This window comes from Berghia stephanieae, chromosome 3 (assembly GCF_034508935.2).
Source record: "Berghia stephanieae isolate SIO BIC M18660-M18661 chromosome 3, UCSD_Bste_1.3, whole genome shotgun sequence".
NCBI classification, from domain to species: domain Eukaryota; kingdom Metazoa; phylum Mollusca; class Gastropoda; order Nudibranchia; family Aeolidiidae; genus Berghia; species Berghia stephanieae.
Genome location: NC_088362.1, coordinates 31,412,590 through 31,422,137, shown reverse-complemented (window position 1 = coordinate 31,422,137; position 9,548 = coordinate 31,412,590). Strand labels below are relative to the sequence as shown.

The 9,548-nt window shown below is 37.2% G+C and overlaps 1 protein-coding gene across 1 annotated transcript in view; it reads right to left on the bottom strand.

Annotated features, from left to right (window-relative positions):
* Positions 1–215: 215 nt before the first annotated feature.
* Positions 216–9,548, bottom strand: part of LOC144967529 (3-oxoacyl-[acyl-carrier-protein] reductase FabG-like) — a 17,285-nt gene continuing 7,952 nt past the window's right edge. Inside the window, exons 6-8 of the mRNA XM_078904913.1 lie at positions 7,152–7,258; positions 3,839–3,902; positions 216–603 (exon numbers count right to left, since the gene is read on the bottom strand). Coding sequence (XP_078761039.1) covers positions 445–603; positions 3,839–3,902; positions 7,152–7,258 — 330 coding nt within the window. The 3' untranslated portion in view covers positions 216–444. The remainder of the gene's footprint in view (positions 604–3,838; positions 3,903–7,151; positions 7,259–9,548) is intronic.

Below are 9,548 nucleotides of genomic sequence, written 5' to 3'. Positions count from 1 at the left end.
CAATAGTAATCAGCTTAGTGGCTACGAAATAGTAATAATATGCAACTTTCTGGATACAAAACAAAAACCTGACAAAGACAAAAAAAAACGATCAAGAGGGAGATGATTATATTAATATAAGTCCAGATAATATTATACACATCTCTCTCTATCTCTTTATCTCAGATTATTTGTTATTCCGGTTAAATCTCTCTCTCTCTCTCTCTCTCTCTCTCTCTCTCCCTCTCTCTCTCTCTCTCTCTCTCTCTCTCTCTCTCTCTCTCTCTCTCTCTCTCTCTCTCTCTCTCTCTCTCTCTCCCTCTCTCTCTGTCTCTCTCAGTCTCTTTATCTCAGATTATTTTGTTATTCCGGTTAATTACAAGGGTTTAAAAAACTGCTTTTGAAATGTTAGTTTTACTCAGTGCAATGTGCACTATAATAGAATCTTTATGGCAGCCACGTTATTTATCGAGGGCACATTGCATGTCGTCCACCATCCACAGGCAAAGAAGCACCAGTAATGTAGGAAGAATCGTCCGAGGCCAGGAATGCAATTGTTTTAGCCACTTCATTGGGTTCTCCTGGGCGTCCAAGGGCATGCGTCTCTTTGCTGCGCTCCAGGAACTGAAATTTAATTTATGTCAAAGATATATATATATTAAAATATATATATATATATATATATATAATATATATATATATATATATATATATATATATATATATATATATATATAATATACTAGCAAAAAGCCCGCAATTTCGCGGGGAAAGAACTATTTTCATTCGATATTGCCAGAATCATTTTCTTGATTAGCTTGATTACGATTAAATGCACATTTTAATTGATGTGCTTGTCATCGCTGCCATGCTTTATTCGGCATGATTTTAGTTTATCAGTCAGTAGATATCAATATCAATAAGTTGCAAGTCTTTACCACGCTTTACTTGGGAGTGCTTTGCACTACCTTCAATTCTTCACAAATTAAAATGGTGGCCGAGAATCAAAACAATGGTCAAATTAGGAAATTTTAAACTTTCACAAATCTATCAAGATTTGTTCTAGAGTTTTTAAAACGCTTTTATATGATGACAAATTGAATAAATAAACGCCTGACAAAAGATCAACGGTGAAAATACAAATTGAATGAATACTGGGGATGTAGGAGCTTTCGGAATGTCTCCCCTTTACTTAACTTATGTGAGGTCAAATGAAAATCTGCTTGTCGTCGCTGCCATGCATGATTTGGCATCCTACCTCCCATAGTGGGCAGGGAGGTACGTATTGTGTCTTCTATCCCCCTATATTGTTTTCCAACTTGCATTCTGTCTTTGTCTTGGAATGAGATTGCTTGGTTTTGTCCTGGCCCTGGTCGGGGTCCTGGCTGGGAGGAAGACAGTCAAATGCATAGTTATTGTTTTGGGAGATGATATTTTTTTTCTTGTAAATCATCTCTCTGTTATGTATTATTATATTTGTTATAATTTATAATGTAAGTATTTGAGTGTGTTCCTCTTAGTGGGGGCCGTGCTTGTGTCCGGATGAGACTTATTGGTGATCTCAAACTAAGTACATTGAAGGTATGCTCTTGGAATCTACATCTGATCCCTATTTGTTCCCAGTTCCCCTTTGTCTTACTTTTTCTTGGATGCTTTAATTGTAATTCTAGAACTTTTTACTACCCCATTTTCTTCCTTTTTACTGGCGCTGATATAAACTAAATGTGTTGCAAGCGCCATAAAACCCTTAAAAAACAAACAAACAAACATGATTTGGCATGATTTTAGTTTATCATTCAGTAGATATCAATATCAATAAGTCGCAAGTCTTTACCACGCTTTACTTGAGAGGCCTTCCGAAAGCTCCTACAACGGGAAACAACTTAAATAATATTCTCTCAACTAACCCCAAGAAAAAGTAAAACCTAGTGCCTTTAACTAACCCTAATAGGAAAATAAACACCCTAGCACCTTTACTAAGACTTATGACTAACCCTAATAGGTAAAAAATACCCTTGGACTGCTTTGCCCTACCTTCAATACTTCACAAATTAAAATGGTGGCCGAGAATCAAAACAATGGTCAAATTAGGAAATTTTAAACTTTCACAAATCTATCAAGGTTTGTTCTACAGTTTTTTAAATGCTTCTATATGATGACAAATTGAATAAATAAACGCCTGACAAAACGTCAACGGTGAAAATATATTGGGGATGTAGGAGCTTTCGGAATGTCTCCCCTTTACTTATGTGAGGTCAAAAGAAAATCTGAAGCAGACGCGAAAAATATCATGTCCCCGAATCTGTCTACTTTTGGTTTGTTCGGGCTAGAAGCTAGACAGAACCAATTGACAGTTTGCCGAAACGCTTACACACAGTAATATCAGCAGTAATATTAGTTGATGTTGTTAATCGGTGAAACTTGTTTAAAATTTCTGTAAATCCGAATACCGTCATGTGATCAAGTGAATTATATCACTATGAATGACACGATTTGCTGAAAAATGCCAATCTGACAGTTCCTAGCAAACACACACCCCCTTCCCCCCCCCCCCCCCCCCCTTGCTCAGGAATTTCCCTACTTGATGGACACCCCCCCCCCCCCCTTTTTTTTTTCTTCCACGCAACCGCATTCCAAAACACACACACACACACATGTATACACCACACACACATACAAACACACACACGCACACACATAAACATACACGCAATGAGAACACACTACTACATAACAACACTGATCACCGCTAAATCAACACAATGGAAGTAAGGACTCTACTGGACAGATAGAGTTGAGGGTGTGGCCATGAGAGTGTTAGTGTCTTCGGTAAATTTTTTATGATATCTGTTTGACTTAACGAACTTTCAAACTGACTTTAAATTATAAAAGGAAATCAAGTTATCTGTTTATCTATCTGTAAAAAATACATTTCTATTTTTCAAATCTTTCAGTAGAGTTGTGCGCCATATCAATTTTTTTATTGACTCAAATAAGCACAATATTCTCCACAAGGCTATATTTTTTAAAGAAATATATATATATATATATATATATATAATATATATATATATATATATATATATATATATATATATTATAAAAACAAAAACCATGAAATAATAGTGCTCAACTTTTTGATAAAAGGAGCTATTTATAAAATATTTCAAATATAATCGTGCTCAACTTCTACAGTATTGTTTTGAGCGTTCGCTCTCATTAGAAAGAATATTGTAGAAGTTGATCATATATATATATATATTACACTGGTTAGAGCAAACATGTAAAAATGTGAACAGAAAAGTATGAAACATTTTGACACTCTTTTATACACCTTTTCAGTTGTTTATCTCATACAAGTGACAGTTCCAAACTTTCACTTTTCATATTTTTAATTTCATAAGCAGACACTTAACAAGAGATCTCAAATATTTTATTCATGTAAATTGTGTAATCGATGTCCTTTTCATTTTTTCATTAGAGAATTTAGAAAATTAAAAATTGCCAAAACAAACCGTAAATTAAAGTCCTAAGGACGTAAACAGGACACATACAAATTGAAATAGATTCATATATATTGGAATATAAAAAAGATACTTAATTAAAAAAATGACAATAGAATAAAGGAAATAAAATATAAATTTATTTGAGAAAAGACAGAAACGACTATAAATACACTGTAGTCAAATTAAATTCAAATCAATCTTGATAATTTTAGCCTCATATATGAGGCGTAAACTATAACATATTTTTAAATGTCTAAACAAAAGCAATTTTTAAAAAAATGATTTTTGCTTTAATCAACTAATATTATTTATCTAAAGTTTCAACTATTCTAATACACAACAACTAAAATTACCGCTGCATATTGCTCGTCATTCAAGCCTCCTCTTTTCTGTAGATTTGTGACAATGACACCAGGGCTGTGAAAGATGAATAAACAGCAAATTATGTCAAGTTATTGAATACTAAAGTACCAAAGAGCACAAGTACTGTGAAAGATGAAGACAGTAAATTATAGTAAGTAACTATTGTAAATAAAGAAGAGCATTCGCAAACTAGGGCGAGGAGTACAATGGAAATTCTTCAAAAAGCTGGAAGATTTGGAGTTTGCAGATGATATTGCCTTACTGAGCCATCGCATTCAAGACATGCAACTTAAAGGGGACTGCTTGACCAAAACAACCAAAAATGTTGGTCTCGAAATAAATGTTGAAAAAACAAGGTGACGCGAATTTTAACCAAAACCTAACCACATTCCACATATCAAGATATCCAGTTCAAGATGTAAGCGACTTTAAATACTTTTATACTTATAATTTATATAACTTACTATAAAGTTAGTGAAGCAGGAGGTATGGAAGAAAATATCAAAGCCAGAATATAAGGAAAGCTCAGTAGTCTTTTGTAACCTTGTCGCCTATTGGGAAAACAACTGCTATCTCTAATGCAACTAAACGTGGAATATTTGGTTCCAATTTGAAACATGTTCTTCTGTATGGATCGGAAACCTGGAGGGTCACAAACATCCTTAATCACCTCATAAACAAATGCCTACCGGATTTTGAAAATCAGATGGCAAGATCACAATTTTAACATAGAATAATGGTCAAGCAAAGTGTCCGAGTGGTTAAGGCATTGCACTGTGACCCAGAAGGTACTGGGTTCGAGCCCCACTTCAGGCACTTTCGTCTTTTTCCTTGGGCAAGATTTTGCTCACTTGGACAACATGTTGACATCAGACAGTTTGATGAATCATCTATATTCCTTCGTGGAATACCTAGGCGACGATATCTTATGATGTGTTGGCGGAAGGGCATAATTAATTAATTATGGTAAAGGTCAAACAAAGAACCCATCAGCACCCAAATAGAAGGAGGAAATGGAGAAGAACAGGGATTAACTTTATACACCAATCCCTCGATTGGAACTCAGAAGGGACATGAAAGTAGTGCGGGGCGGTCCTTGGCAAGCTTAAGGACCACGGTCCTACGGTCCTTGGGAAATGAAGACCGCAAGAAGACATTGAACATTCCTGAGAGACTGTTGGAAATTCGAACCGGTTTGACCTTTGAGAGCGTGGGATCGTTCATTCTTGAACCGTTAAAGACCGCTACACGATGAAAACCGTGGCCTACAGGAGTAAAACACACGGAGTAGTCACACTCATTTCAAATTGTAACCTAATTAGAGAAGAGGGTGATGCCTTCTTTATTTGCTCACCGTACTTCATTGTTACTTCGATAATTTAATAAAATTTGAAATTTATCCCCATTAACGGAGATAATGGCATCGCCCAAGGCGTTGATCGAGTTGTTCGTGGCTTTGATACACACACGCAACTCCTACCCCCCCCCACCCCCCCCCCCCCCCCCCCCCCCCCCCCCCCCCCCACACACACACACATTAGAGGGCAGCGAGCATTGAAGAGTAAGAGAGAGACGTGAAGTTATAATAAGAGGGGGTGGATGAGGTAATAAGAGGGATCGATGGTGACTTTTCGCCAGATCTAACAAACTCAGCTACCCATTCATTGCTGAGTAGACAGGGATTCAGAAAAAAATCGACTGCACCCGGGATCGATCTCTGGCCCTTTGCGTATAAAGAGAGTGCTCTATCAACTGAGCTATCGGGGTCCCCAAATATTCTATTGGACTTTTTTAAAATTCAGACGTTATAACTGGGTTTTTTGGAAGGAAGAAACTAATGAAACTCATATTATTTGATTAGTAAAAACACCAAACGAAATTTTAATATTATTGTATTATTTTAAATGACAACACTGCGATAGAAAGGAGTGGTGACAAGAGATGGACAAAAGAAAACAAAAAATCGGATTTGCTACTTGCTAGGTTCGACACACACACACACACACACACACACACACACACAAACACACACACATCTTTTGTAGTCACATACATTTCAAACAATAACCCATTAGAGAAGAGGGGTCATGCCTTCACCATAGATCATTGTCATTGCGATCATTATGGTGTAGTAAATTTTGAAATTTACCCCGTATAATGGAATCGTCCAAGGCGTGCGCCTCCTGTTCCCCCCATCTCACACACGAAAGGGCGGTTTGCGGAGTGGAGGTTGGTGGTCGTCTGCCTGCATGGTCGTCTGTGTCGTTTAGTGTATGGCAAAGGGGGGTGGGTGCGATTAATTAAGTGGGATGGGTGGTGATTGGTGGAAGATAGGCAACCGAAGCAACGAATCGCTGGGGAAGTAGTAGGCTATGGCGCGAGACCGTAGGACCGTGGTCCTTGCAAGGACCGCCCCGCACTAGTTGAAAGGTGATAAGAAGTGAGGACCGCCGCCGATCTTCCCCTCTGGGACCGGTCTTCGGTTCACAGCTAAAAGACCGTCGGACCGCGGTCCAGACCGTCTTCAGCGCGGCACTACATGAAAGGTTGGACCTCCAAAACAGACAAGGAGGTGCTCACTATCTGATGAATTGAAGATGACAGGACTCACTACAAAAAAGAAAGCCAAGGATGTAAACAAATAGCTGGTAGAGGCCCTATGTTACACAAGGCGTAAAGAGGATTAAATCAAAGTGAGAAAATCATTGTGAATAATCACCATATATCAAGGAAACATTCTATAAATTTAATCAAACTCTTCACTACTTTAAGTCATTAAAATCATGATAAAGTACATTGTAAATGAATCTTTACTTGAAGCAAATGTTTCATTAAATCTCTTCTGCAAACATTTTGATTTAAAATGTTTTAAAAATGACCACTATTAGAATTAGATTGACAGAAACAGATCATACATGTGAGCTTCAGCTTTCTTCTTAATGAGTAAAAATAAAACTTATTTTGAATCACCTTTGCCAGAGATTAGATGACATAAATCAGAGCTATCAATCAATAATGTAAGTAGATCAAGATTTGACTATAAAAATTCATAATTTTAAAAAATTGATTATATTTAATATCAATGAGAGCGATAAATCTTAGTCTTTTGATGAAATTCAATAGAAAACTACTATAAACAAAATTAAAAACCCTTGAGATTAGTCAATGAAAACATCCCTATGAAAAAAGGCCATGAAAAAAAACCCCATTTTTTAAAGACTCTAAAAAAAAAGAGAGAGATGGTAGCTCTGCATCAATTAGTATTTTAAAGAATTGACGTTTCCTGTGTGTGGGAATCCTTACTTTACACAGTTGCAACGAACTCCCTTGGGTGCCAATTCCAGAGCAACACAGCGTGTCATTTGATCAATACTGGATTTGGACATGCAGTAAGCCAACACATTGGCAAACTATTGGGAATACAATAGAAAAGACGAGAAATATTCAAATCCATAACTAGCAAATCAATAGAAATTGGGAAATGCACAGAACTGTATAAATAATACTTCGAAGTTATGTGAAAAGCAAACAAAAAGCAAACAAAGAACCTTCATTTTTCTTATGTTCTTTTTTTCCGACTGCGAATTCCCCCCCCCCCCCCTCCTTCCCCCACCCTCCTCCTCCTCCTCCTCCTTCTCTCTCCTTCTCCTCTCCCCTCTTCTTCTTCTCTTCCTCTCCTCTCCTCCCTTCCTTCTTCCTTTCCCCTCCTCCTCCTCCTCCTCTCCTCCTCCTCCTCCTCCTCCTCCTCTCCTCCTCCTCCTCCTCCTCCTTCCTCCTCCTCCTCCTCCTCCTCCTCCTCCTCTCCTCTCCCTCCTCCTCCCCCTCCTCCTCCTCCTCCTCCTCCTCCTCCTCCTCCTCCTCCTCCTCCTCCTCCTCCTCCTCCTCCTCCTCCTCCTCCTCCTCCTCCTCCTCCTCCTCCTCTCCTCCTCCTCCTCCTCCTCCTTCTTCTTCTTCTTCTTCTTCTTTCTTCTTCTTCTTCTTTCTTCTTCTTCTTCTTCTTCTTCTTCTTCTTCTTCTTCCTTCTTCTCCTTTTATTACACATACACTGCATTTAATATTAGTATTATAGAAAGGTTGCTTTTACCTAGTATGTGTACTATAACAAATGGCCCTTGAATGGAGGTGAAAAGTTATTAAGAATCATTGTTACTAAAGCAATACAATCACATAACTATTTGTTTAATGCGATAAAAAGATTTACTGTATTGTCAACTTATTTGGGGGATCTGTCAGGTAAAAACTGTAAGTTTTTATCCCAGCTTACCACACTGATTTTTACTGATTTGGAGTAAGGCACCGAATATAATGTAAGCAATTTGTATGTAATTAAAAATATGGTTATTTAAGAACACAGTAGTCTACAATTGTGAGTTTTGTCATACTTTACATTGTCATATAGATATAACTGTTTTCATTATTCTATGAACTCAGAGGAGATAAAAAAAATATACCAGCTATTAAAGCCATGAATACGTTTTTCGCTTTATCTGGACACAATAAATATAAAGGCAGACCACCAACGTCAATTCACGCTGTCCTAAATAGAGACCCAAAATGCCTCAAAATAACCAAGCACTAAAATGAAAGAAGGTCTTCTAACATAAGCATCCACAACAAGAGATTGTGAACTGTGAAAGGAATTCGATTAAATAGTCTGATGTCACGTCTGCCCAGCTACGAGCAGATTGGTTCTAAACAAAGAAAATTGGTACTTTTTATTCTTCACGTTGGCTAGAACGTTTTCACATGTCATGTGATCAGAATGTATAAAAGTCAAAACATGATCAGATTTATATAAGGGTGTCCGCCATTGTCCCGATAGTTTAGAACCAGTTACTAAGTTACTATGCATCATTAAAAGGGAAGCGACATCACGACTGTTGAAGCCTATTGACATAGATGATTAGAGAGGCAACTGAGGCGTCCTGATTGGATGATTAGGAAGCAAAAGGCCTTAAGTCAGTCAGGCATGAACTATGTACTGTTTTGATTGAATTATGATTAGTTTCTATACCTTAAGTAGTCTATAATTATTACTTTCCATTGCCACAAAGGTATACTTTTTACCATCATATTGTTACCTTTAACAATTTATTTTAAAAACTGGCTGTAAATGTTACATACCAAGCAATTTGAGATTATTGAATTATGTGCGAATGAATATGGCATTTAAAAGATAGATCCTGTGTTCAGATAAAAAACAAAACAAAGATAGCTCTAACAACAAGTGTTGTTTCCCCCCAAAAAATAAAGCTTTACCAATGAAATTTAACCTCATTTTAAACAGCATATATTTAGTAGGTCAACAGCTTGAATAGGTGGTATCCTTGAAATATCTTGGTTTTACAATCACCAAAGATGGCCAATTTTAACAACCAGAATTTAAAACAGGATAGCAATGGCAATGAATGCAATGGCAAGACTGGGTAAGATATAGAAAAGCAAAAACATGACACTCAGTTCCAAACCTAAATTATCTATCTTAGGCACTTGTTATATCAGTCCTCTTACGTGGTTGTGAAAGTTGGACATTAACCTCAGAACTCCATAAAAATTAAAAGGGTAGGCCTACAATCATTCGAAAAAAAATGCTGGAGGCACATTTTGGGCATTACCGGGACAGATCATAGGTCGAATGAAGAGGTCAACAGGACCACAGGAATCCCTCCTGTCTATAGTCAAAAGAAGAAAATTGTCTTG